Consider the following 27,882-nt stretch of genomic DNA (forward strand, 5'->3'; position numbering starts at 1 on the left):
ATGGGAGAGGTGGTGTCCTTCACCCTCACTGTCGGGCCACTACCCTGCGGGATGAGCAGAGATCCTCGGAACCGGCCAGATGAGGCCGCTCCGGGGAGGCCGGCGAGCTACCAGCAAGAGGAGACACAAGGGGCCGCAGAGCAATGGGTCAGTGCAACGTGTGTTGAAACAGTAATTCTTACAACACGACTACCTGTTCTGAGGGTTGAAAGGGCCCGGAGGCAGCAGGCGGGCCCAGGGAGGAGCAGGGACATGGGCTGTACCCTCTGGGGTTTGTGCCTAAAAACAGAAGAGCGAGCGCAGCAGAGAGGACTGGTGTCAGGCCTGGGTGGAGAGCGGGCACTGGCTGCGCCTGCTTCTCTGCTGTCTGCCAGGTCGTCAGCACACAGGTGATGGGGAGGGCCCGATCCCGGGGCAGATGAGCGCATTAGGGTCGGGGTCGGGGTCAGGGTCAGGGTCAGGGTGCGGGTGTGGGTTAATTGTAGACGAGCTAGTGAGAGTGATGGTCAGCGCTATGGAAGGGTGAGGTTATGATGGGGTCGGTTTAGGTCAACGTAAGAGTCAGGGTCCAGGTTAGTGATGGGATGGGGGTTCGGGTCACCCTGGGGCCCAGGTGCCTTTTTAAAAGCGCTGGGGTGAGGGCACCAGGCCCAACCTTGTCTCAGGCTCCAGCCGATCCCCAGGGCCCAGGTCAGCCACTGTGTGGCCCCAAGGATCCTGAAGGCCTCTGTCCGTGCCTCAGGCTCTCCCCCAGTCAGCCTTGTCCCCGGGGTCAAACCCAGAGGAGGACACACCTCCTGGGGCCTGCAGAAAAGTCCCCACCTGCTGTGGGCCTTCTTTCCCCAAGTCCATCTCTAGGGGCTCCCCCCGATCCCTGGGGTCCACAGACATCCCAGGGGAGGCTGCTGGGGGAGATGCTGGGCCCCAGACCCCGGAGGCCCTGCTGCGGAGTGTCCTCTTGCCTGGTCTTCCTGGGCCCTCCTCTGCCTCCAGGGTGCTGCCCACCCCCCATGGCCTGAGAGTGGAAGGTGCCCCCCTCCCTGCCCCCCACAACACAGATGCGATGAGCCTCAGAGAAACAGGCCTCACTCACCTGGAACATCTAGAAACCGAAGGGTTCCACTTCCAGGGCCGTGACCACCTCTAGCCTGTCCGCAGGCACTGAGGGGCTGTCCAGCTCTTCTCCAGATTCTGGAGGCTGCACAGTGGGCACCCCTGGGTCCTGCCCAGGCTGCCTACAGACCTGGCCAAGCCCACAGCCCAGGCGGGGTGCTCGGCGGCCGTGGCAGCCCCTGGAGCGGCTGGAGAGGGCCCAGGCTGGCCCCGCCCCTAAGTGTGTCTGCCCATGTGGCCAGACGCCACCACTCCTTGTCCCTTCCTTCCAGCCAGGTGGACACCAGGTGGCCGCCCACAAGGTGGGAAGCCCTGCCAAGCCCTGGATTGGTGAGCCCCGCCCAGTATCTGCCAGCTGTGCCCACGTTGGTGCTGGGGGTGGGGACACAGGTGGGGCGCCCACGGGTGGCAGGAGGACAGTGGCCCAGGTCACCGTCCTCAGTGACCAGGCCTCCCCTTCCTCACCCAATGGCACCTCCTGAGCCAGCGCCAGCACCAGCTGCTGTGCTGGAGGATGGGGTGGGCAAGACACGCCTGCGAGACACAGGAAGGGGTTCCCCACAGACGGAGCGGCCCACCTCCTCACTCCCCAGCCCACTGCCCCGTCTGCCCCAAGCCACCGACATCTCCCCAGGGGCCTGCAGCCGCGCCCACCTGTGCTCCCCCCGGCCAATGCCACTCCCCACGCAGCACCAGGAAGACCCGTGTGAGAAGTAAACACCCCAAGCTCGAACCCACCAGGATGGTTGTTCTTTAAACAACCACAACAGCAACAAAAACAAACCAGAAAGGAGGTGCTGGTGAAGATGCAGAAAAATCGGGCCCCTCGTGCACCACTGGCGGGAACGCGGGTTGGTGCAGCTGCCGCGGAGGACAGCACGGTGGCTCCCCCCAAATTAAGCCCAGAACTGCCACGCGTGATCCAGCAATTCCACTTCTGGGTTTATCCCCGAAAGATTGATGTTGGGCATTTGGGTTGTTTCCTTTTTTTGACTATTGCGATTAATGCAGCGATGAACTCACGTACGAGATTTCGTGTTAATGTGTTCATTTCTCTTGGGCATGAACTGTTGGCTGGAATTTCCAGGTCAAATGGTAACTCAATATTTCATATTTTGAGGAATCACCAAACTGTGTTTCCAAGAGACTGCGCCATTTTACAAACCGCCAGCCACATGCGTGGGCTCCAGTTTCTCCACATCCCGTCCAACGTCCTCGTTGTCTGTCTTCAGTACAGCCTTCCTGGTGGGTGTGGGGTGGCGTCGCGTTGTGGTTTTGATTTGCGCTCCCCTAACGACTGGCGATACTGAGGGTGTTTTCATGGGCTTATGGCAATTTGTCTCTTCTTTAGAGAAATGCCTATGCAAAGTCTTCGCCCGTTTAGAGGTTGGGTTACCTGTCTTTTTGTCGTTGAGTTGGGAAAGGCCTTTGTATGTTCTGGACACGTGCCCCTTACCAGATACACGATTGGCAGATACATTTTTTCCTCCAGTCTGTGCCTTTTCACTTTCTTGATGGCATCCTTTGAAGCAGGTAGGTCTAGATGGGGCTCTAACTTTTGAAGTCCTTTTTAGCAATCTTCTCGTTTACTGCTGTGGTCTTGGTGTCACATCTAAGACATTGTTGCCTAAACCAGGTCATTGAGATTCACAACTACGCTTTCCCCTAAAAAGCTTGACCGTTTCGGTTCTTATATTTAGGTCTGTGATGTTTATCTTAATATCTTAACTCCACTTAGAGTTGGTTTCTGTATGTGACGTGAGGTAGTGGTCCAAATGCGTCCTTTTGCGTGTGGACGTCCACTATTCCCAGCATCATTTGTTGAAATCACGGTTCTTTTCCCATCGATTTGTGCTGGCATCTTTGTTAAAAAATACTCATAAACATATGGGGTTATTTTCAAAATCTCAGGCATATTCCATTGACCTGTAAGTCTACCTTTATGCCGGGACCACTCCATCTTGATTATTCTAGCTTCACAGTAAGTATTGAAATCAAACAGTGTGGGTCCTAAAACGTGGTTCTTCTTTTTCAGCGTTGTTTTGGCTGCTTGAGGTCTCCTGCTTTTCCATGTGAACGTTAAACTTGTCCATTTCTGCCCCAGGAAGGCCCGCTAGGGTTTCGACAGGGACTGTGTTGACTCCCCGTCATCCTGGGGGCCCTGCTGTCATAACAGTGTCGGCTTCTGCGCCTCGCACGTGGACTTCTCTACGTCTGTCTAGCACTTCCTCAGCTTATTTCAGCAATATTTGGTACTTTTCAGTATATAAATCTGGCACTTTTTTTGTTAAATTTGCTCGGATTTTTTTTTTTTTTTTTTTGGTGCTGTTGTAAATGGGAGTGGTTTTCATTTTATTTGCATCTCGCTCATTGCTGGTGTATAGAAATGCAACAGGTTTTTATGTTAATTCTGTGTCCTGCTAGCTTGCCAAACCTGTTGTTCGTTCTAGCAGCTTTTCTATGTATATTTCTCTCTGTATTTCATGTCATCTGTAAGCAGAGGTGGTTGTCCTTTCCACTCACTGTGTATTCATCCTTCGTGGTCTGTGCATCCATCCTTGCACACCTGCACTTCCACCTGCGATTATGTCTTTCATGAAGAATTTCCTTTAGTGTTTCCGGTAGAGCAGATGTGCTGGGACAAAATCCCTCAGATTTTGATGGTTTGAGAATGTCTTCATTTAGCCTTCATTTCTGAAGAGCATTTCCACTGGATAAAGAATTCTAGTTTGCAGTATTTCCCCCAACACTTTAAAGACGTCAGTCCACTGTCTTGGCCGCCACTGTTTCAGTTGGGAAAGCCTGTGCCTATATTATTATTGTTCCCCTGAAAAATAATGTGGTTTTTTTTTCTCCTGCTGTTTTTTCCCATTTTATTTTTTATTGACGTGTAGTTGATTTACAATGATAGTTTCAGGTGTACAGCAAAGTGATTCAGTTGTGCAGATACATACATATACACACTTTTTCTTTCGCATTCTTTCCCATTATAGGTTATTGAAAAATACTGAATTTAGTTCCCTGTGCTGGACAGGAGGTCCTTCTTGTTTATCATTTTATATACAGTAGTGTGTCTCTGTTAATCCCAAACTCCTCATTTTTCCCTCCCCTCTTCCCCACTGGTAACGATAGTTTGTTCTCTATGTCCTTTAGACTATTTCTGGTTTGTAAATAAAATTTGTATCTTTTTTTAAGATTTCACGTGTAAGTGATACCATATGCTTCTTATCTTTCTCTGTCTGACTTACTTCACTTAGAATGACAATCCCTAGGTCCAACCATCTTGCTGCAAATGGCGTTATTTCATTCTTTTTACGGCCGAGTGGTACTCCATTGTATAAATACACCACATCTTCTTTATGCAGTCATCTGTCGACGGGCACTTAGGTGCTTCCATGTCTTGGCTGCTGTAACTAGTGCTGCTTATCCTGCTGTTTTTAAGATCTCGCCTTGTCTTTAACACAGCAAAGCTACGCTATACCATGGTTTTCCTAAGTGTCAGTTTTTAAATCCTGTTTGGGGGTCATTGAGCATTTTGATTCTTTGGATTGCTTTCTTCCATCATTTGGAAACATTCATGTTCACAGGTCGCTTCCTTCCTTCTCCCTCCTGGCTCTCAGGTCAGTCTGTTGGCCCTCTGACCCTGACCGTGACCGCCTTGCACCCTGCTCTGCTCTTTCCGTTCTTTTTCCTCTGAGCTTCACTTTCCTACTGGTCTAGCCTTAAGTTTGGCAGCCCTGTCTTCTGTTGAGTCCAGTCTATTATGAAACCTGTCCAACGAGTTCTTAATGTCATACGCTGTGTTCTGCTGTTTCAGAATGTTCATTTGATTCCTTTTCATAAATTCTAATTCTCTCTTGAAATGTTCCAATTGTTACTCAGACCATTTGTTCCATTCTTTACTCCTTTTCCTCTTTTGACTTAATAACTGACATTATTTATAGCCATCTTCTGCTGGCTGTATGGTTCATCTCTGGGTCTGCCTCTGCTCGTTCTGTGAACTTCCCATACAGTGTTGTTTTGTTCTGAAAGGCAGCCAGGTGACCGGCAGGTCGCCTGGGCCTGCTTGAGCTCGGTTCTTTGTGCTGGGACAGGCCCGCTTCAGTTCCGCGCTCCTTCCTAAGGCATGTTTCTTACTCTTACGGCGCAGACCGTGCTCCTGGGGCGTGGCCCGGGAGCCTCAGCTGGAAAGCCAGGGTGCGCACCAGTCTCCCTCCTTTCTGTCTGGCCGCGGCGCCGGGGGTCTCTGTTGTCCACCAGCCCCTTAGCTGCCTCAGTGTGTAAGCAAGCCAGGGCCCAGGGTTTCCTCACAGGCCTGTGGCTCTGGCCCCTCCACGCCCCTCAAGCCCAGGGCCCTTCGCAGCCCCTAGTTCTGACCACTCCTCCCCCAGCAATGCCTTTGCCCCTCTTGGGCTCCATTGTCCTGCCCTGAAGTTTGAAAGATGCCCTTCGGGGGGAAGACCTGAGGTAGGGTCGGCAGCAGGACAGCGCCACCCTGGACAGGACGGGCATGCAGGAGCCTGGGGAGGGGCCTTCCTGGGTAAGCTGCCTGCGGCCGGGCTGCACGCAGAGCAGGCACGTGGGGCTGGTTGTAGGCCCCGGCTCTGCACTCGTTCAGTGACTTGCGACCTTGCCCCACAGGGCCTGAGGGTGTGGCGTCCAGAGCCTTGCAACAGATCAAGCCCCAGAGTCCTGCGGGGGGCCTCCTCCCTGAGCCCCCTACAGCTGCGGAACCACTGACCGCAGGCCAGGTTATGTCCTCCTGCCGAAGCAGGCGTCTGGCCCAGGACGGTCAGGGAACCCCTGAGGCTGAGAATCACTGATTTGGGAAGCAGGTGCACACAGAGAGACAGCAGACCCCGGAAATGAAAGTTCCCCCTCTGGGCTCCGGGAGAGCCTGTCATGTCTGCACACGTGTGCACTGCCATGCCCACCCACGTCTGCACAGCCATGTGCTCACCTCTATCACATGTGCGTAACACCCCCGGATACCTGGTGGCTCGTCGAAGGCCGAGACTGTTCACTGAAGCAGCTGGGTTTACCTCCCACCGAGGTCAGCGTGCTGCAGGCACCGGCGGGGGCGGGGGGCAGCTGGCAGCCTCGCGGTGTCTGTCTGTCCCTCCTTGGCTGACTTCCAAACAGGAGCAGCCCTGACAGTCGACTTCTTGGAGCAGGACCACAGAAGGAACTCGTCATTCATCAAATAGTTTAAAACCAGTGCTGGTCAGTTGCCACCGTGGCTACAGGAAGCCTCTTTTCCTGAGTGTGAAAGGACACACACACTCATGGGCACACATACACATGTGCACACTCACGTGTGCACACAAGTGCATAAAGATGACCACACCTGCGCACACACGCGTGTGCAAGCCCACGTGTGCCCCAGGCTCTCACAGAGCCCCTGTCCCCGCAGCGTGACGTCCAGGATGAGGAGAGTGCGGTGCACTACCTCCTTCTTGGCGCTCCCGGGCCGTGCTCTGCTGTTGGCGCAGAGGACCTGCGTCTGCAGCTGCCCCTGCAGGTACCTGGGGCCTTGTGGCGGGCAGAGAGAGGGCCTGGAGGTGCTCCCATGAGCCAGGGTCCCTCGTGACTGCACCCCATGTCCCAGTGCCACTGCCAGTGCTGGGAAGCCTGGGGACCCCACTCCGTCTCTGCCCCCGCCCTGCACACGGTGCACCAAGAAGCCTCGCTGGCACATCAGATGAGGGGTGGCACCCGTGGTGGCTCGGGAAGGGGGGTAGCAGTGCGGCAGCCAAGGCTCTGAGCTGACCACCTGGACCCCTCCAGGTGCAGACCCCCTCCAGGCCTCCCGTTGAGGGCCAGCTTTGCAGACAGGGGACACAGGGTGGAGGGGCTGTGGCTCCCTGCTGAACTCAGGATGGCAGGCTTGGGGCAGCTCTACACCCTGTCTGTGGGCTCCCTTGGCCCAGCATGGCCTGGGGCTGGACAAAGAGACAGTCACCACCCCTTTGTCCCTTCTGCCATGAGGGGCTCTGGACATCAAACTGACCAGCAGAGCAGCCCTAGAGTCTGAGGCCCAGAGAGGGGAAGGGGCTTGCCTGGTCTCCCCACAGGGTCTGTAGCATGGCCTGGGGAGGGCGGTGCTGTTCCCTCGGCTGGAGCCCTTTCTCCCATTGCCCTGTTTGCAAACCCGCACACCCGACCCCACCGCATGGCGTCTGTGTCCCCTTCCAGGAGCTGCCCAGCCAGGCCTCCAACTGGCTGGCCAGCCCGTTGGAGCAGCTGGGCGTCTCCAACATCCTGCTGGAGGAAGTGCCTGACGTGTCCCCCGAGTCATACTCCTGCCAGTTCACAGCCAGTAAGCTGTCCAGGTGAGATGGCCCCGCCCAGCCGGCCGGGCAGACTCACATGGGTCCCAGGCCTGACGAAGAACCAGGGATGAGGAAAGAACAAGCGAGAACTAAAATGTGGGGCTCTCCCCCTAAACGCTCCTTTCCAGAGCTTTTCAACTAGAGGCCATCAGTCCCAGGTATGCAAGCTCTCAATGCACGTCCGCTTCACCTACATGTCATCATATCAGTCAGAACAGGCAGGTTGTGGTGTGGAACAAGCACCCCCCAGCTCAGTGGCTGGACTCAGAGCTCCGCTTCCTGCTCAGCCATGGGTCTGTGGTGGGTGGGCCCAGGAGGGTGGAGGTTCCCTCTCACACAGAAAGTGCAGGTGGCGTGTCCACACTGGCTCCTGGAGGCCCCGCTGGAGACGCCTCTTCCATTGACCTGTTACTGGCCAAAGCAAGTCACACAGCCACAGCCAGCATGCAGGTTAGGGCGGCGTCAGGCCTGGTGGGGACCCGTGTGGGTGACCAGCACCAGAAACTCCCTCGGGGTGTCACTGCCCACGCTGAGAACACCTGCTTTCTGGGCTGGGGGGAAATTCAGCCTTCCTCACTTTTGCCCTACCCCAGGGCTTCCCAAGACTCTGGTGTCCCAGGGAGGGCCTTCGGGTCAACCATCTGGACACACAGGCCACCATCAGACACCTCCCAGAGAGAGGCCTGTGGCCCCGAGCTCGGAGCTTCAGGGGACACACAGGTGGCCATGGGACCCTCTGCCCAAGCGCAGTCCACTCCTTCTGCCCTGTTGGGGGGTTCTGTTGCAGCCAGAGAACCTGCCGTGCACTCCTGCCTCTGGGAAAGAAGAGGCACAACGGGAGCTGCCCGTGCTGCCCAGGGCCTGCAGCCACGGCCCGAGGCATGGGGTAGGCCTGGGCCCAGTGCCCCACACCCTGCAGGGTCCTCGGCAGTGGCGACCTGGACGCCTTCTTCCCCAGCACCCGCAAAGCACCACATTGTGAGCAGGGTCCTGCCGTAAGCCCCGAGCCCTGACCCAGGCCTGAAAGGCTGCAGCCCCAGAAACTCTGCCCCCCGGGAGCAGAGGCCCCCGTGGACACAGGAAGACCTTTCTGCATGCTGACCAGAGGGACAGTGTCCCCGGCCGGAGACCCCAAGGTGGGGCCAGAGGCTCAGAGGCCACCCCTCCTCTCTCCACAAGGGGAGCACATCCCCAGGCTGCAAAGGCAGAGCTGGCCCGCGCCTCTCGGGGACCCCAGGGCCCCAGTTGGGTCTCACATTCAGGGGTTTGTGGGACAGACAGCCAAGACCGCTGGGCCAGGGGGCGGGGGGCCCTGTTGGCCAGTGAGGCAGGGAGCCAAGGGCCAGAGCAGACCAGCAGCTGCAGCGGCCCGAGATGGGCAGCGGCTGGGGCAGCGGCTGGGATGGGACTGCCCAGCAGAACCGGCTGCTGACAACCGAAGGCCCAGGCCACGTGGGCTGCCCCACAGGGGCCAGGCCCCCCCAGGACAGGCCTCCAGGTGGAGGCTGACCCCTGCCCAGACCGAGGGTCCGTGCAGAGTGGGCTGTGCTTGGCCAGGGCGTGGGTTCAAACCCAGACATGACTGCCATGAGCCAAGGCCTCCCATCTACAAAGAGGGGTTGTGCCATGTGAGCCGGTGACATGAGCAGGACCTGGGTGTGTCTTCACCGCTGTCACCAGGGGCCCCAAGAGGCCACCCAGGGGCTGAGTCCCAAGACAGGAGGGCCGGGATGTCCCTGCCCCGCTGTCACATGACTGGTGCCTTCCCCACCACCCCCAGCTGTTTGAGATCCTGGCCAAGACCCCCTACGGCCACGAGAAAAAAGGCTTGCTTGGGATCGACCAGCTGCTGGGGCAGGCTGTCTTCAGCGCAGCCCTCCCCCTGCACGACGTGAATCCTGGGGCCGGAGGGGCCCAGCTGGGTTGTGGCGGGAGGCTCAGGCTGCCGCCAGAGGGTGAGTGTCTAGATGAGGAGGATCCCAGGTCCTGCCCTCCCACGACGGCAGCTGTGGTCAGAGCGGCAGCTGTGCTGGGGTCAGCAGCACCCCTGTGCGTGACTGGGCCCGGTGTGGCCTGCGGCGCGCCCACCACGGGCCCAGTCTCCCTGGGCGGCTTCCCTCTCGGGGGAGAGGGGGAGGTCTCATGTGCCTGTCACAAAGCGAGGTAAACTGAGGCATCGCCAGGGAGGGGTGCTCACCTCGCCAGCGGCCACAGTACCAGACTCGTCAGCCTTACCATCACCCCTGACAAAATGTCCACCCTCTGGGTCTGGAGGCTGTTGACTCCCCGCCCCTGCAGCCGCCCACCATGAGGCCCTCAGAGCTGCAGGGAGGGGCGACGGGGCCTAAGGGCCCCAGGTCAGCCCCCCCCCACTGCTGTGTGACCCTGAGATGCCACCGAGGGGTCAGTGAGGGCGTGCACAGGGAGTGGCCCGGTGCCCACGCACAGCGCCCCCTCACCCGGGGGCATGCACTCCCTGCTGGCCGGGGCTGGGACGGCCTGCCCCACTGGCCCGGCCATGGCCAGGGACTGCCAGATCCCTGCCCAGAGACACAGTTCCCACTGACCACAGCCACCAACTCCTCCCAGGGCCACCCTCCAGGCCCCTCCACTGCCCTGGACCTGGAACCTGGGAGCCCCAGGCCAGGGGGTTTAACACAGATGTGCGCTCCTCAGAGGGGCCTTCCTGGACGCCAGCCCCCAGCCTGACCCTTTTGTCCTCAGCAGTCCTGAGTCCCGGGGTTTGTCTGGCTGTCCGCCCATGCTGGGGGTGCTGAAGCCCCCAAACCTAGAATGGTGTCTGTTGGGGGAGGATGCCCGGACCAGCCTCAGATCTCCCTGCCCGACGGCTTCTTGTCCCCAGGGCCCCTTGGTGGCGCCCCTAGAGAGTCCGTGGGCTCTGGGCCTCAGCCAGCAGCAGGTGCTGCTCCAGTGCTGGGCCCGCGGGCACCAGTGGAACGAGTAGCAGCCTCTGGACCAGGTGCGCCGGTGCCTGGGGAGAAGATGGCTGCCCGCTTCACCTGGCTCGGTGAGTCCCGTGCCCCTCAGGGACTCCTGGGCCCCCAGCTTGGTCTTCTGGGTAACAGTCTGCTAACCGATGTCCCCAGGAGGGGAGCCATGCATGGGGCTCAGCCACTGGCCACACCAACCCCTCCTAGGCCAGCGTTCCCTGGCTCCTGCCCAGCCGTCTGGCCTCAATAAGGTACCCGAGCTCTGTGACCTTTTGGGGCCCTCGTAATGCTCTGGTGCGGGTCTGGGAACCCCTTTCTGCAAGCGAGAGCCCCTTTCAACCCCAGTCCTCAATGTCCCTGGTCCAGCAGACATGTCCAGTGAAGTCCTGGGCCACCCCAGGAACTCCTGGCACAGCGGAGGTCACCCTGCCCAAGGCCCAGGGGTCTACTGTCTCCCCTCCTCAAGACAGGTTCGCACCTCTGGGATGGCCGTCTGCTCTGGGCAGCCCCAGGCTCCTTGACTTCCTCACAGCCTCCACCTCCCCCGAGTTCTGTGCCCCAGTCACCTGAAGTCCTGTCTTGCCCCCAAAGACAGCAAGTGTGCCCGCCCTCCCTGGGCCTGTGCACTCATGCATGCACATCTCCGTTCAAACTGTGAGCCATGTCGGGGTGCTGTGCGAGGCAGGGGGTCCTGCTCTTGTGGAGTGCCCCAGCCCTGGGTGACACAGAAAGGGAGGCCATCCACAACCGCTGTGGACCTGGACGGGGTGGAGGGCTGCCACGCAGGGTGCGCAGGGCCAGAGCACTGATGCCCAAGGCACAGCCCACGTGCGCAAGGACTTGGGGCTCCTTCCTGGGGCCGGGGAGGAGCAGGGCCCCGGGACAGCAAGGCCAGGTGCAGGCCATGGACGGCCGATGGGTGGGGTCCTTGGCTGGGTTCTAGACAGACTTGCATTTTATAGAAGTCACTGGCCAATGCACGGGAGACAGGACACCAGGCTGGGATGGACCTGGGCTAGACCTTTGGGAGGCAGACAGGGTGCACACTTGAGGGACTGGGGGGCACCTTAGGACCTGGCCATGGTGCGGCTGGGTGCAGAGCTGGAGGCATCCCGAATGACCCCCAGGCTCCCAGAACTGGGAATGGGTGGGCGATATGCCTGTCAAAGAGGGGACACCCACCCCAGGAGTTGGTTGGAGGCAGATAGGGCTCAGGAAAGGGGTGTCCAGGGGGCAAGAAGCACCCTGGGCAGAGCCCTTGGGTTTGGTGCCCAGGTCAGCATGGTGGGAGGGCCAGAGGCCAGGAGGGAGGAGTTGTACCCAGAGCTGCCAGGGGACACCCCTGAGGACCAGTCCCCTCAGTTTCCTCCTAGAAGACTCAGCATTGGCTGAGTGTGCTCCCTGGAGGAGAAATGCGGCTGTGGAGACCCCCACCTCAGGCTCAGCCCAGCATTGGGGGCACAGGCCACCGGGTCCCTGACAGCTGACCCCAGTGCCCCCTCTGCAGGGCTCTACACAGGCTGGCTCCTGCCAGCAGCAGTGGTGGGCACACTGGTGTGGTGTTCCTGGCGGGCTGTTTCATGGTGTTCTCAGGCACACCTACATAAGTGTCCTCTCCCCTCAGCTCCCAGGCCTTCCCGGTGTCTCCTGAGGTGGGTGTGCAGTCAGAGGGACCCCCAGGTGCCAGGCCCTGTGCAGAGCTGGGGACAGAGGTGCACACTGAGTGCACCCCTGCCCACAGGGTGTCACGGGGGGCCCTGTGAACTTGGCTGGAAGGCTGACAGGTAGACCGGCTGTTCCCAGGTGGACACAGGTGGACAGGTGTGCCCCCGGACTGACAGGGGGACAGGTATACTCTCAGGCTAGTGTCACTGGCACTCGTCCTTGCTTCTTACAATAGTGTAAGCTTTTTTTTATAAATAAATGACTGGTTTGCGTTTTACCCTATTATGGAGCTGAAATTTCAAAAAGTTACCTAAAAAATTATCATTGTGTACATTTTTAAAAGAAGTGCTGGGGAGGGAGAGGGCAAGGGGAGGGCAGGCCCTCCATGGCGCCCACAGCACGCCCCCACCGCCCTGAGGCAGGAGCTGTGTGGCAGCGGGGACAGCTTCGAGACGTGCCTGCTCTGCCATGACTGCCCCTTCTGGCTGCTCTCCAGCACCTGTGCCCTGGTCCAGGCACGAGGGGGCCAAGGTGAGAGCGGCAGCTCCCCCGGGGTCGGGTCCTGCCCTGCCTGCACCCCCTGCTCGGTCCCCGTCAAAGGCAAGCCCCCTGTGAGTGACGTAACCCCCACGGCACCATGCCCCCCCAACCCCGGGCCACGACTGGCCAGCACGGCGTGGCGCTCAGCGGAGGGCCTGCGCCAGGAGACGCCCGCTCCTCACTCTCCTATGACTGTGCTATTGCGTGTGGCTGGCCAAGGTCAGCTGGGGGCCCAGGGCAGGCAGACCTCTCGGGCACAGACGGGCTGCGCAGAGCTCCCAACTCAAGAGGCCGGGAGGGCGGCTCCCTGGAGTCCTTGAGCCCCGTGCACCGCGGGAGGTGTCGTCGTCTCCATGGGAACAGCAGCCTTGCCAGCATGCACCACACACAAGCCTGGAGCCCTGGTGCCAGGACGGAACCACAGACAGACGCCCCTCTGCTGCACTCCTGGGGACCTAGGCCTGCTGTAACACATTGTCACACAAGGGGGGCCTTAGCACAACAAAGCGGTCTTCTCACAATTCTGAAGGTCAGAGTCTAACACTGAGGTGGTGGCAGGGCTGGTTTCTTCTGGAAAACCGGGTCCGTGATGCCCCCCTGGTTCCTGGTAGCCGCCAGGAATCCTCCTGTTCCCTGGTCCAGGGCTGCATCACTCCCACTGCTGCTTCCATCTTCGTGTGGCCCCTCCCTCGATGTGTCTCTGTGTCTGTTTCCTCTTCTGTGTCATTGGTTTTCGACCCTCCCCTAATCCAGGGTGCGCTCATCTAGAGAGCCTTATCCTAATTACACATGCAGAGGCCCTCCTTCCAAATAGCATTATATTCTGAGGTCCCAGGTGGACACATCTTTGGGGAGCCCATAATTCAATTCACTACAGTCCGCCCTCTGGCCCCCAAAACTTCATATCCATCCATGTGCAAAATACATTCACCCCCAACCCAGTGTCCCTGAAGTCTCACCCACTGCAGCATCAACTCTAGGTCCAAAATCTCACCTAGATACCGACAACTCAGAAGTCTCAAATTTCATCTGCATCATCTAAGTCAGGTGCGGGTGGGACTGGCTATGGGCCCTCCTGGGGCGACATCTTCTCTACCTGTGCTAGGGAACAAGTCACCTGCTGCCGAAACACAATGATGGGCAGGCACAGGCCAGGTGTGGCCACCCCCAAAGGGAGGACGGGGAGGGAGTGCAGGGGCCTCCAGCCCCGATTGAGCCAGAACCCCCCCCCGCCCCGCCCGCAGGCTGGCCAGCCCTTGGACCACGACCATGGTGGCACCGTCTTCTTCAGCCTGTTCGTGGTGCTGTGGGCCATGTCCTCCTGGGATGCTGGAGTGCAAGAGCATCATGCAGGCCCACCCCTGGGGCTGCTCCAACCGTGAGGACATCGAGGTGGGCGGTCCCCTGGCCCTGGTCGCTCATGGAGCGCGCACCCCCGCTGAGCACCGGCTTCCCTCCAGGAGAGGCCGTGGCCTCAGGTGGCTGCCTCAGCTCCCACAACATCCCTGAGCCCCACCGCTGGTGAGGACGAGCCCTGCTTCCCCAAGAGGAGCCGCCTGCGCCGGTGCTGGCCGGCTCCGTGGTGGTCATGACGATGGTGAGGGGTCGCCACTGCCCTCCCCGCCCCCCCATGCCTCTGTCCTCCTGAGCCTCAGGGGGCAGCTTGTGTCCTCCTTCCCACCCCCCTCATGCTTCCTCTGAGAGCCACAAGACCCTTGCTGTCACCAGAAAGGCCCCCGTTATCTGGGCTCCAGGGAGGGGGAAAAGCCTGTGGCCAAGTTAGGGGTCCGGGTGTTAAGAGGTGGGTGTGTGCTGGACAGAGGCCTCTGGGAAGGCTTCCCCAGCTGTGGGCTTGGGCGTCCTTCAAGATGGGGGTGCAATCCCAGCACAGGGGCCCCTCACACCCTGCCTTGCCCTCCAGCCCTAGAGGCTTCCTAACTGACCCACTCCCTCCCCTTCCAAGATGTCAGGAATTCCCCGTTTGGGGCTGGTGAGCCAGTGGGGTGGGTTCTCTAGCACCTGGGGCTAACAATGCATAGGGGCCCTTTGACACCCAAATGTCACCCACCTCTAATTCTAAATGACCACCCTTCCCCACCTCTCCCTGCCCACCATGCCGCACTGCCCCGCAACCCCAGCAAGAGGAGGCACAGAGCACAGCCTGGTCTAGACACGCAGCAGTGGTGGTACTGCTGTGGGGGCTGTGGCCTGAGGGTGCTGGGGTGCCGGGACAGCAGCACGGCGGCTCAGGCATCTGGCTGCCCGCAGGTGGCCATGGTGGTCATGTGCCTGGTGTCCGTCATCCTCTACAGGGCCATCCTGGCCATCCTGGTGTCCAGGTCAAACAACACCCTCCTCGCAGCCTGGGTGAGCTTCCACTGTCTGCTCCTGCTGAGTGGGTGGGGCTGTGGTCCCCCCACCCCCTGTCACCCTGCTCTGACCTGCCATCTCCCCTCAGTCGTCATGCATCGCCAGCCTCATGGGGTCCATCCTGAACCTCGTCTTCACCCTCATCCTCTCCAAGACCTACGTGGCCCTGGCCCATGTCCTGACAAAATGGGGTGAGTGCCGAGGCTGGCTGGGCACTGACCCAGCCCAGCTGCATCACATCAGAACACGACTTTTTTCATGTCTGAATGAGGCCCAGATGGGACATGTCACATCCACCCCCAAAAGTCCCTCCAATAGCAGTGAGCAGGGCCTCGATGGCAGGAGAGGAAGTGGCCCTCCTGGGTACTCCAGGCCTCACCCTGGGTCAACAGGAGTCCTTGCCCCTCGCAGGTGAGTCCTCTCTTTCCCCCTCTTTGCCTGCCTCTCCACACCTTCCTCGGACCCCTTTCCATTTCCTAAGGACAAGTGCTGATGAGCCAATCCATCCATCCCACAAACTGCAGTCCTGGTCTAGGAGAGGGACAGAGCTCAGAGCACACCTAGGGAGGAGGGTGTGCAGACAAAATGGAGGCAGGGAGTGGGAGGTGGGTGGGTGCCCAGGGAGAGGCTCCAGGTGAGGGGACCCAGGGACAGGGCCCTGGGGGAGCCACTCAGTGTTCCTGCAAGTGGGGCTGTGTCCCCCTTTTCTGGCCTCAGGTGCTACCTCCGGTTAACCTTTGATGCTCCCACCTCCATCTCAGCACCTGCTTCCTGGGCACCTCCACCGCCCAGGCCCCCACAGCTATGCCCTGTCTGCCCCCCTGAGCTACATCATATGACTTCCTAGAGTCTCTTGCCCAGTTCCTCCTTTACCGACAGAACGTTTTTAGATGGCTTTGAAGTAAGAAATCCAGGAATTCCACACGTTGCCCCTTCTTGAAAGAATTTCTTTAAAATATCCGGGCCTTTCCCCCATCTCTGCATGGGTGAGGTGGTCTTACGACGGGATCTCGCTGTGCCACAGAGATGCATCGGACCCGGACCAAGTTCGAGGACGCCTTCCCCCTCAAGGTGTTCATCAACTTCTGCTGCTCGCTCGTCTGCATCGCCTTCTGCAAGGGCAGGTCGGCGCCCTGGGCCCCGCCCTCGGAGCGACCCGCCCTGCCCCCGCCCCACGCTACATCCCGCCCCGCCCCTCGACGGCCTATCCGGCCACGCCCCCACACCTCGGCCACGCCCTACCCGCGCGACCCGCCTTGGCCACGCCCCCACACCGCCGGGCCACCCCCCTCACCTCCTGTCTCCGCCCACCCCAGGCTCCGCCCCGCTTCGCGCTTCGCCAGGTGGTCTCCGGGTGGCCGCGGGAGCACAGGTGCGGCGGCCTCGGCCCGACGCCAGGCGGGGCTGGTCACGCGCTGCCTCGGGACCTTGATTCTCCCCCAGGTTCGTGGGCTATCCGGGCAACGGCCACATCCTGCTTGGGGTCCGCAACCAGGCGGGGAGCCCGCGGAGACCGGCCCTAGCCGTTGGCGGCTCTTCCTGCCCCCTAGGCTGCCACACCGGCCTCCTCACACGGCTCCTGCCCCCTCGCAGCCGTCCACAAAACACTCACAATCCGCGTGTCCCCAGTGGCCCCCGATTCCCACCTGAGCGGAGCTCCAGTCATCGGGGTGGACCGTGAGGCAATGCCGCTGCCGCGAACTCGGCTGGCACACTGTGCGTGCAGGGGCTGGCGGCCCTCCCGGGGCTCAGCGTCTCCCAGGTTGGCCCCCTCCACCCCCGCCAGCACAGCAGGCTCCCTTGCGTGGCCCAGCAGCTCTGAGAGCCAGGTGTGAGCCTGCTTTTTCAGGAAGCAGAAGCTGCTTCTGTGCAGAATGAAGCATCACTGTGGGGGGAGTGCCCCCAAAGCTGACCCCAACAGACTGGAGTGCGCATAATTGGTGTGGGTGTCACCCCGGGAAGCATGCAAAGGGAGGAGGATGGCAGGAGGAGGTGCACCTGCAAGTACTTAAGTGCGGGGCCGCTGTTGAGGACATGTGGGCTCAACCCTGCCCAGACTCTCTGAGACACTGTAGAAAACCCCCCAAATTGTCCCCGTTCATCTGGTTCCTCACTGGCTGAGGGCCACGCTCGCCCTGAGGCAGCATGAGTGGCTGTGTCTGGAAGAGTCCACAAGCGGCCTCTGGGCTTGGCCAAGGGGACACAGGTGGGGATCCAACAGCTCCTGCTGAGCACCTCACCTCAAAGACCCTCTTCTCCTTTTTGATGGAGAAGGAGGGAGAACAGCAACCTCCCATGGGTCTGGGCTTGACCCAGCCTGACAGCTGCCTGCAGAGTGGCTGCCCCCAAGGGACACTCTCCATTTTCCCACAAGAGGGGAGGGGCTTTCTAGGGACAGGGCAGGTGGGACCACAACTCAGGGCCATTACTGCATACGACGCACATCAGTCCGGCAGCCTTCAGTTATCAGGGGGAAAAGTTCCCAACTCAAAGTGGCTTAAGCAAAAACGAGTTTCATTGGCTCCCATATTGGAAACACAGGGCCCTGTGGGCTCAGGTATGGCTAGATCCAGGTGTTTAAACAATGTTGCGCTGCTTTCCCCAGCATTGGCTGTGCTCTCGGACATGTTCTCCTCACCTGGTAGGGAAGACATCCTGCAGTGTGGGTTGACATCCCAATAGCATTGGATGACATCCTTTAACTTTGTACCCCCTTGCAAGGCATGCTGTCTCTAGAGCTCTCCCTAAAAGCCCGGGCCCATCCCTCACTGGCTTGATCAAGTCACTGTTGAGGCCTGCATCTTGGGTCCTCTCTTGAGCCAGAGGCTAGGCTTGACCCCATGTTGGTTCCCAAAAAGAACCCAGGGTGCCAAACGATAGTGCCTCTGGTCACTCCCATGCACAGCCTGCCAGTTGGTCCTGGGGAAGACTTGGGGAGGGGGCTTGAGTGAGATAGGGAAGGGGGAGGAAGGCGGGAGGGTTTTGGCCATCCTCAAGGTGCCTGTGGCATGTCTGAAAGGGCGATGAGGGCATGGCGGGGGCCACCTTTGAGGCCCAGAGACAGCTGGGTGGACATGAGGCTGGTCCCTCCCACAAGCTAATCTGAGGCCCTGATGCTGCAGTGTGTGGCTTGGAGGCTGCCTCACTGAGTTGGCACAGGAGCTCCTGGTCATCACAGTGGGCAAGCAGATCATCAACAACGTGCAAGAGATTCTTGTTCCATGAATCACCCACCCCACCCCGCCCTGGGAAGCATCCAGGGACCGTGGGACCCGGGAATGTCTGGGGCAGCAGCCCCGGTCCAGCCCCAGCTGGGAGAAGAGGTTGGACAGAAGGAAGGTCTGGCCCCTTGTGGACCTCAGCAACTCACGTGCAGTGTCGGGGAGGCTCTGCCCCAGCCACCTGCCCCGCAGGATCTATGATGCCCCCACCCTACAGAGTTGCTGCAGACACTTACTGAGTTCTCTCGCCCCGGGGATAACTTTGGAGGGGAGGACGCCTGGGTTCCTGGGCCCTGTCCCATCCATGCCAGTCCATCCTGTCTGCAGCCTGCTGTGGATGGACCAGGGAGTTTTTTGGCCCCAACACAACACTAGAGGGAGGAGCAAGGGGAGGCCCCTGGTTTCACCTGCCCTAACAGAAATACCCAGACCACTGGGGTCCCATCTCCCCAGTGCCACCCACTGGCACCACTGTGGCCCCAGTCAAGGCAACTGGGACCCTGTCCTAGGCCAGAGCCTTCAATGGCCTGCCCAGGCGTGGTTTCTTATCCGGCCCGAGGCTGGACGCCCTCCACCATCTCTCTCCACACCTGATCTCCCGTGATGGCAGCTCCTTGGCGACTCCCCCGGGGAACCACAGACGGTAGCTGTGGGACCTTGGCCAAGCCATGTGCCCTCACCGGGCATGGCCCTGACTCTCAGGGCAGGTGGTGTTGGGAAGCTGAGTTCAGGATACCAAAGTGCAGGGTGTCGCTGGACGAGCGGCAGCATGGGGAAGCAATACCACGAGCCCCACTGTCCTCATCTACTCCCTCCCTCCCTCCCAAGCTTGACACAGCTCTTGACATCTCTTTGCAGTTTCCAGGAGGGATCAGTTGTCCCCAGATCTCCTGTGAGTGAGGCAGACTTTCCTGAGGGCACTGCAGGGTTGCTGGGGGAGGTGATGCCAAAGCGTCGCCCCTCGCTCTGCCTACCCAGTGGCCCCAGGCCCTCCTCCTCCTGGTGCCCTTTACTTGCAGGGTGCCCAGGACCCAACTTGTTAGAACGGGGGCATTTCCCTGGGTGCTCTGTCTCCAGGAAGCTAGAGGACTGGTGGCAGAAATTCTGGCTCCGCTCCAAGAAGAGGAGGGTGGGGGCTTCCATGGTGGCTGGCTAGGTGCCCTGGGAGGCGGACTACAAACTTCTACCCTGCGAGGACCTGTTTGACGAATACCTAGGGATGGGTAGGCGCCCTGGTGGTGGCGGCAGCCGTGGCTATCACCGTGGGTGGGAGGGGCAGCCACACACCCGAAAGGCTTTCAGCCTCAGCATTCCTGTCTTCATCTACCTTGAAGCATGATTGTGGGGGTGAGCATGACAGAGGTTCCCTGGTGGAGTAAGGCCCACAAAGATCAGGAAAGGAGTTGAGGGGGCCAGAGTGGGGAGTGCTCAAGAAAGGTTGGCTGAGGGCAGCAAGGGGCGGCACCCTGGGCACAAGGGTTTGGAAAAGGACCTGGGGCCAGTTGATGGGGCTCTCTTGCAGTGGCCTTAATCTCCCCTACCCAGGAAAGCCTGGGCCAGAGCCTCCTGTAGGGAGTGAGAAGTGGGGTGCTCAGGCCCTGGGGGCTAAGGAACCCCGAGAGGCAAGGCTACACCTGGGAGGCGATAGGCCTGGGGAGTTGATATTCTCTAGACAGTTTCTCGATGCCCACACTCTTGGCTGACCCTCAGCACGTGTTCTTGCCAGGTAGGGGCTGTTCCCCACATGGGGCAATTGCACTTTTTGAGGGCAGGGTCTGTGCCCAGTGTAGACACCAGTCCCTGCAGCCAGGGCCTTACTCTTTGATAACAGAGGAGAAAGAATGATGGCACACTCTTAATCTAAAGGGCTGCACCTAAGCCAATGCATTGCTCTGAGCTCCCTGGCAGCCAAAGCAAAAAGGGTGACAGGAGCTGCATAGTTCTATGGATGACAGGGGGCAGAAGAGTTCACAAGGGAGAGACACGCTTTTCCCTGATAACGTGCATGGGGTGGACCTTGTGTCTCCACTCCATTGGACAACAGGCAATGGGACCTGATGCTTTCCTTAGGAATTTTACGTCCTTTCAAGGAGCCATTTCCTAAAATCAGCCCTAATGTCGGAAGCAGGTTCTGTTGCCGCTCCTGCCAGGAGCCCACAGGGTGGGCCAAGCACCGGAGAGGACAGTTACATAGGGAGGCTGAATGTCCAGCCAGAAACGCATCCAGCTCTGTGAGAGCAGTCAGGGGAGGCTTCCTGAGGGAAGGGGCCCTGCAGCTACGTCTGCAGGATGAGCAAGAGCAGGAGGAGGAGTGACCAGAGGCTGGGACCCTGCTGATGGGCAGGGGTGCCCCCAGGGGCTCCCGGAAAAGCGATGTCAGGGTTTACGGTGGGCACTGTTGGCCATCGGTTGCAGGCGCGGGTGGCCCTTACCACCAGCTGAAACCGGGCGGGCAGGAGTCGTGGTTCGCGGGCCGCGGCCGGCGGAGGGTCCTGGCGGTGGGTGACACTGTTCCCGTCCGCCGCAGCGCTGCAGCGCGGCTGCATCACCATCTTCGTGGCCGCCCGCCCGCTCCCGCCGCTCTTCGCTCCGCTCAACAACTGGGTGGACGCGCTCAGGTTCGTCTGCGAGCGCGGCGTCTGGGTTCACGTCCTGGCGGGCGTCACGCACCTGGCGGTCACCGGCAAAGTGAGCGCGCTGGGGCGGGGTCCGGGGGGCGGGGCCCGCGGGGCGGGGCCCGGCGACTGCGCGGGGTCGGGCGGGGAGGGGCGCTGACCCGCCGACCGCCCAGGCCTCCCTGCTGGCCTTGTTGTGCGACTTCCCGCCGCGCGCCCCCTCCGGCCGGACCAGCGCCCGTGCCCTGCCCCGCTGCGTCAGGTTCACGCTGGCGCGCACACCCCGCGTGCAGGTGAGGCGGGCGGGGTGCGGCCCGGGGACTAGAGGAGCCGCGGGCGGGGCGGGACGGGGCGGGACGGGGCGGGGCTCGGGGGGGTAGGGCGAGGACGGGGGCACAGCCTGCGGGACCCGCGCCCCTTTTCCCGCCTCGGGGACCCCGCCGTGCGGGGACCCCGGGGACCGCGGTGGTGCGGGCGGGGGCCGTGATTACCAGCCCCGTTCTTTTCATGGGTCCAGGCTTCTTTCCTTTTCCTGTTTCTTTCTGAGTCAGTTCTGGTACTTACTTGCTCACAGAAAACTGTTTCAAATGAGCTTCAGGGCGCAGTGACACAAACGTACGCTTCATACTCTCTTACGATTTTCTTAGGCTCTCCTGTTCTTGTAGCTGTGGCCCTACTTTCTTTCTTTCCAGATAGTTTCTATCCTTTCTTTCCTCTTAAAAAGCAATTTTCTGGAGTTGACTCATTTGTTTTCAGACTTTCTTGGGCTTTAATAAACAAATTGTTGTCTATGCATTTATTTGAATGTACTGCTTAAAACCTCCATTCCACTTAATACTTCTTTCCTTCACTTCTGGAATATTTCGTCACTCCAATTGTGATTTTCCTATTTATCCATTAATTATTTAGAAGACTAAGTTCTCAAACAGGCGGAGTTTCTCCTTTTCACTACTTAAAACACCATTAATGTAGGAATCTTTCCATCTGGCCTTAATGACGCTTCAGCTATAAATCTTTTCCTTTCTGATTGGCGCTGAGGTAACTTTTATATCAAAATTTCCACTTCTAGATCATTCTTGGTAAATTGTATCCTTGTTTTGACTCATCCGTGTCCTCTAGTTTTAAAATACTTGTGATTTACATTGTATTTTTTTTTTACTCGAGAGAACAGTTATTTACCATCAGAATAATTAATCTATGATAGTCATGAAAATGTTAGTGTTTAATTCCTGGTGTTACATGAGTCACTGAAGAATGAATCATTAGAAGATTTTCAACTTGGAAAACACTGATATGCTACCCCAAAAAAATCATTGACTTTGGTCTGAATTACTTGGGGGGGGAGGGGGGAGTTGATGTGATGTAAGTCTCTCATTCGATGAGTCTTCCTTTATGATCTGGTCACAATAGACTTTTGCATGTTTCAGGTGAGCCTAGGATCTTTATTGATTTTGGAGCAAGGTTCTACACATATCCACTACGTCAGCCTTCTTAATTTCAACTTTACTATTAGAAAAACACACCAAAACATTTTCAGTCATTTGTGAATCCCAACTCTTTGGTATATTTTATTAACATCTGTGGCTACACTAGCTTCTTAGGCATTGCTGTCCCTCTGGGTTCGTTTTTCTTCTTTCTGAAGTTGATCCTTTAGTAGCTCTTACAGGAATGGTGTGGCTGGTGAACTCGTATGTATGTTCGTTTTTACATGTCTGAAAATATTTCCATCTTTGTTCTCCAAGTAGCAGGTATGAAATTCTGGGTTAAGGGATATTTTCCCTAGGCTCCTTCTAAATATTACTCTTTTGTGACCTGGCTTTTCTTGCCAGAGGCATTTGTAGCATTTAAGTTTTTTCTCATTTCCTTTGATCCGCATCACCAACAGATTTGGTTCTTTTCAGAAGTTTCTCGCTGAGACTCAGAATGTGCTTTTGCTCTGGAGTGATGTCTTCTTCTTTTGTTCTAGAAACAACTCATTTTATTCCTTCAAACAGGCTTCTCCACACTCCCTTCCAGCCTCCCTTCCAGAAGTCTCTGTCTGCTGGGGCCTCCTCATGTCTCCACCTGTCTGGAGTGCTTTTGCCTTTCGATCTCTGTGGCCCTCTGTGCATGCAGGGCGACTTCATGACTGCCCCCGGCTCCCATGGTGCTCTGCTGTGTCTAGTTAGCCACTTAAAGTTTACCCTCCTCGCTGAGGAGTTTTTCTCAATGATGGTATTTTTTATTTTCAAAATTTTTGGGTTTTTTCTTTTCTTGCAAACTTGGTCCCGGTAATGCTTTCCAAGGAGTGCAACGTGTAAGTTTATGGCACAAAATGGAACGTCACACCTTCCCGCAACACGGAACAGCAGCAAAGCCCAATGTCACGCTTGTGACAGTTGGGCAGCTCACTGGGCAGGCGGGTGGGCAGTGTCTGGCAGAGTGGCCGCTGGTCCCGTGAAGACACACTTTCATGGTTTAAGTGGGTTGACATTACCTGTTGGAGCACAGACTTATGGGACTGTCACACCTACCGGATAATGAGGCATTTGCCACTGTGGGGCTCAGTTACAGTCCAGCCCATCTACCTGTTTGAAACCCCAACAAGGTAAAGCTGAAGGTGCTGTCAGAGCAGCCTGTTTGGGAACATTGTCCACTTCACACACCCTCAATGGTGAGCCAGGCCCAGAATCTCAGGACGGGTGAGGGAGGAGGCGGGGAAGCTGAGAGGTGCATCTGGCGCCCTGAGCCCCACATCCCCTGCAGGTGCCAGGCTTTCAGGGAGGATGAGGGACACCGTTCCCCGGCCATCTGCCTGGCCTTCGTCATCGTGTGTGAGGTACCGAGGCACCTCTCAGCTCCTCCGCCGATGTCCCCCACTGGCGCTCGTGGCCTCAGCGCGGTGGTCCCCACCCCCACAGTGCTTTGCCTGACCTCACCGTGTGGTGTGTGGGGGTCGGCATGACCGAGGGCGCGGGGCCCAGTGCTGACTGTTCTGTCACCTGGGTCAGCTCACAGCTCTTCGCAGGTTCATTTCCCTGCTGGCCTCTGTCGCCCACTGTGTGGACATCAGAATGCTCTGGGCGCTGCAGAGCATCCCACTGGAGCTGGGGTGGTCTCTGGCCGGTCTCTGGCCATGGCCTCTGCCTCTTCCAGGAGTTTCCTTTTCTGTACTGATGCTTGCTGTCCAGCTCAGCCCACACCTGGGGAGCAGGTGCCCACCCCTGGCCCCATGAAGGCCACTCAGGGCACTTGTTTTGCCAAGGGGTGGGGGTGCCCTCTCCCACCACTCACACCAGCCCTGCTCCCAGCACGTGGTGTTCTCCACCAGCCGGGTCCTCGACCTTGTGGTCCCCGACATCCCTGAGTCTGTGGAGATCGAGGTGAAATGGGAGTGCTACTTGGCCGAGCAGGCGCTGGCCGAGAGCGAGGTGAGTGCCGGCCCCAGCCTGGTGCCCTGCTGCCATCCCAAGGGAGTGAGGAGTCCGTCCAACCACTCTCCTCCTCCTCTGCCCTTTCCTGGAAACAGGCTCTTTTTGGACCAGACGGAGGTAAAGTGGACCAGCCCTCAGGCTCAGAGGTGAGTCTGGGCCCACAAGCCTAGGCTGCCAGGAGCCAGCCAACAGGGCCTCCCCAGCGCCCTCCAAGGCCACAGGGTTCACCGGAGAGCCAGCAGCTGAGGGGCCTGGAGCCAAGCCCAGCTGGGGGCAGAGGGATGCGGAGCAGTCCGAGGCTTACCCGCGGAGAGGCCACAGCCCAGGCCCTGGCCCTCTGGCCCAGGGTTGCCAGGCCCTTGGCCGCCTCAGGCCTCTGCTCCTGTGCCCTGTCCCAGGTCCTGTGGGAGTCCCCAAGGCCAGCTGACTACAGCAGCACCACCTGAGGGCTGGGGCACACCGTGCCCAGGGGGGCCAGGGGTATCCCGCACCCGCGGCTTGTGGGGTAGCTGCCCCGTGCCATCCCCTCTCCAGTCTCCTGACTCCTGACTCAACGCAGGGAGGAATGGCTCCACACCTGAGACGCTGCCTCCGTCACCCACCGCCCCCCCGCCCCTCATCCCTGACCAGACCCCGACTGCCTCCCGGTTTACACGGCCCCTCGACGAGGCTTATTTCCAGTCAAGTCAGTGGACTTGGGTCTTGTCCTCCCTCTGGTGCTCCCCGCACCTGCTGTCCCTCAAGTGGCAGTGTCTCCTCTGAGGCCAGCCCCACCCCTCCTGCCCTTCCTCACTGGGTCGCACCCGCTCCCAGGCCCTCTGCGTGCCTGTCACAGCCCCTGCTGTCCCATCCCCATTTCCCACCCAGGCCCTTCGATTCTCTTTTCTTGACCCCAGCTGTCTTTCCCTTCCCTTCGGGCCGCTGTCCCCAGCGCCTCTTCCTGTGCCATCACCGGGCTGCCCCTACCAGGCCTCACAGCACGAGCACCTGTGTGGGGAGGTCTGGCAGGAGACAGCTTTATCCCGACTGTGAACACTTGGAGGAAAAGACATTCCTATAATGCTCGGGGTTTCCACGTGGTTGTTTTCAAAACTGGGGGTGTAACTGTACCTGCAGCCTGCCCTCGTCCGCTGACCAGCTTCATGGCCTCCTTCCGCCCTGACCTTCTGTTGGGTCGGTTCACACCGTGCTTCCCGACTCAGCGGCCTGTTCCCTTCCTCGACTGATGGGAGCCCTGCTGGCACACACGCCCGGAAATCCACTCTGCTGGCCCCCGACTCCCTTGCGGGACCTCCTCAGTGTGGACAGCAGGGTCAAAAAGGCTTTGACACATACGGCCCAGTTTCTCCCCAGAATCGCCAGGCAACACCTTGGAGCAGCGTCCTCGCCGACACGGTACCGTTCTTTAAAGACCCGCCACTCTCATCCCAGCGGCACCCAGTGCCCTCCACGCAGCTTCCTGACAGGCAGGGAGGCTGAGGCTGCGTTTGGGGCCCCAGCGTTTTCTGGACCTGCTTGGAGAGGAGCCGGCTTGCGGTCTGTGGATGGCGGGCGGCAGGCGCTGGGCCCACGCCAGGCCCTCGGGCTCCTCTCCCAGCTGCTTCGTTCTTGCTGCTGTCTTCCACTTTATAATTTCAAAGTAAATTTACTGAAACACAAGAAAATGCTCTTCATGCTCAGGCTTTTGTGAACTGAACACTGATGTAACCGGCGTTCAAATGAAGACACGGCCCAGGACACGATGCCTGGCAGGTCCCTCCCCACAGCGCTCCTCTCCTGCCTCCAGTAGGCACCACCTTGGCCTTGGAAGGTTGGGACACTGGAACCCACAGGCCTGACCTCTTTCCTGGGACCCCATGACCACGGGCCCCCCTACAGCGTCCTGCACAGCCGGACTGTCCTGGCTGCCGCGCCGGGCTCCCCGAGTGAGGATGACCAGTGACCCATTCTGCCCGGCTCTTAGGAGTAACGCTGCCATCAGACTCTCGTCCACACTGCCTGGTGCCCCCCCAGGGTGCATGTCTAGGGGTGGAATTACTGGGTCACTGGGCCAACTATCTGGCTGTAACACAGTGGGGACGAGTGAGGCCAGGGCACCAAGGAGACTGCCCCCGCCCCTGATGGTGACAGGAGCCCACGGACAGGCAGCCAGCCTCAGCGTGCCCACCGCCAGCCTCCCAGCGTCGTGGCTCCTTCGGGGGCAGCAGACACCAGGCTGAGACGCGCGTGCCAGCTGGGAGAGCTGCACCAGAGACTAGAACCGCCTGTGGACATCCAGCTGCCACCTGAGAGCGCGGTGAAGACACCCTGGTGTCACAAGACCGAGAACACGCATGCGGCGTCTTAAAAGGAATCCAGCACAGTGTATCTGGTTTCAGGTTTTATTTTAGAATTTATAAAATTCCAGTGTCATCCATATTCATGAGCCTTTACACATGTTTGCATATAATCTCCAAATTCCAAGTTAAGGCCAAGGGACGGATTGTAGCTGTGGACACACACGATGTGGAAGACGCTGGACAAGGAGGGGATGGACACACACGCCCACTCCCGCCAGGGCTCTCTCTGTAGCATCAGAGGCGCCGGGCACAGTCATGACATAACCTTTAACAACAACCAAAGACAGAGCGAGCGAGACCCCAAGCAACGCAGGGAAGGGGAGTTTGCATCTGTGACTCTTTGCAGTAAGTGCACATGTGCAAAAATCTGCTGTGAGAATTAAAAGCTGACCTTCAGGGTTAGATGTTGCAGGATTTTGTAGACAAGACAGAGGGTAGGTCTGGGTGGAAGCCGGAGGGAGCTGGGGAGCGGGAGGAAGCAAGCCGGCCGACAGGAGCGGCTCATCAACTCAAGCAGCGGGAAAGAGGAGCGGCCTTTTCCCTGCGAGGCGCCAGACGGACGGGTCCCTGAGAAAGGCCTTTCCTTCTCCCTCCCCGTTCCCATCAGCTCGGCCTAATTTAGGGTCACCCGGCCCACTGCACTCAAGCAAACGTTCCTTCTGTCCTCCCCAGTTTTCACACTCACAACTGGGCACATTCAAGACTGCTCGAGCTAATGGGACCTGCAGAGGCCGCTGAGCTAGGCTGGGCTGAGCGAGTGGTGCCTGGTCTGTGCAGGAATTTGAGTCAAAAGGTCACCAAGCTTGAGTTACTAAATTGAGTGAAAACCTGAGGGCGTAGGGAGAGGGGGAAGGTGGTCAAAGCAGAAGTGACTGTCCCCAGGGCTCGAGTTGGCTTCTTTAGGGACTCTGGCAGGTAACAGGGACAACTCGAGAGTGACCCAAGTCACCTCCCTGAGGGCAGGAACCAGCAGCCCAGGACGAGGGCTGTCCTCAGTTCCCACTCAAAACAACACACAGGGGCCTCTGTGCTGCCTGGGCCCCACCTTTCTGTCTCCAGAGGGACCCAGCCAAGCCGGCTGGGGCACCCTGACTCGCCAAGCCTGGGGACCGACACCCACCTGAGAAAGAGGAGCCTCCCCACAGCGACAGCCTCTCTCCACCCCAGACCAGGACGCCTGACTCTCCGGCCAACTGCCACAGGCCTGTGCACGGCCTCCAAGCCTGCGTCCAAGGACAGCCTGGGGCTGCGCCCTGCAGGGGAGGGCGGGCGCAGCCTCGAGCCCAGGAGCCCAGGCACACGCGGCTTGCAGCCCCAGGGACA

General features: G+C 59.0%; 1 protein-coding gene across 1 annotated transcript; it reads left to right on the forward strand.

The window, feature by feature from the left end:
• ANO7 (anoctamin 7) lies at positions 1–26,593 on the forward strand. The gene is given in 27 exon segments (XM_074363213.1): positions 1–147; positions 1,386–1,443; positions 5,755–5,864; positions 6,527–6,634; positions 7,309–7,445; positions 8,365–8,413; positions 9,217–9,336; positions 10,309–10,435; positions 10,438–10,473; positions 11,904–11,950; positions 11,953–12,003; positions 12,484–12,576; positions 13,846–13,926; positions 13,928–13,993; positions 14,062–14,164; positions 14,167–14,198; positions 14,870–14,968; positions 15,060–15,162; positions 15,996–16,414; positions 16,522–16,687; positions 18,108–18,192; positions 19,270–19,415; positions 20,720–20,880; positions 20,984–21,100; positions 23,383–23,625; positions 24,098–24,217; positions 24,316–26,593. Coding segments are annotated over 27 exon segments (3,099 nt in total). The 3' UTR covers positions 24,391–26,593.
• Positions 26,594–27,882: the final 1,289 nt, after the last annotated feature.

This window comes from Camelus bactrianus, chromosome 5, assembly GCF_048773025.1.
Source record: "Camelus bactrianus isolate YW-2024 breed Bactrian camel chromosome 5, ASM4877302v1, whole genome shotgun sequence".
Classification (NCBI taxonomy): domain Eukaryota; kingdom Metazoa; phylum Chordata; class Mammalia; order Artiodactyla; family Camelidae; genus Camelus; species Camelus bactrianus.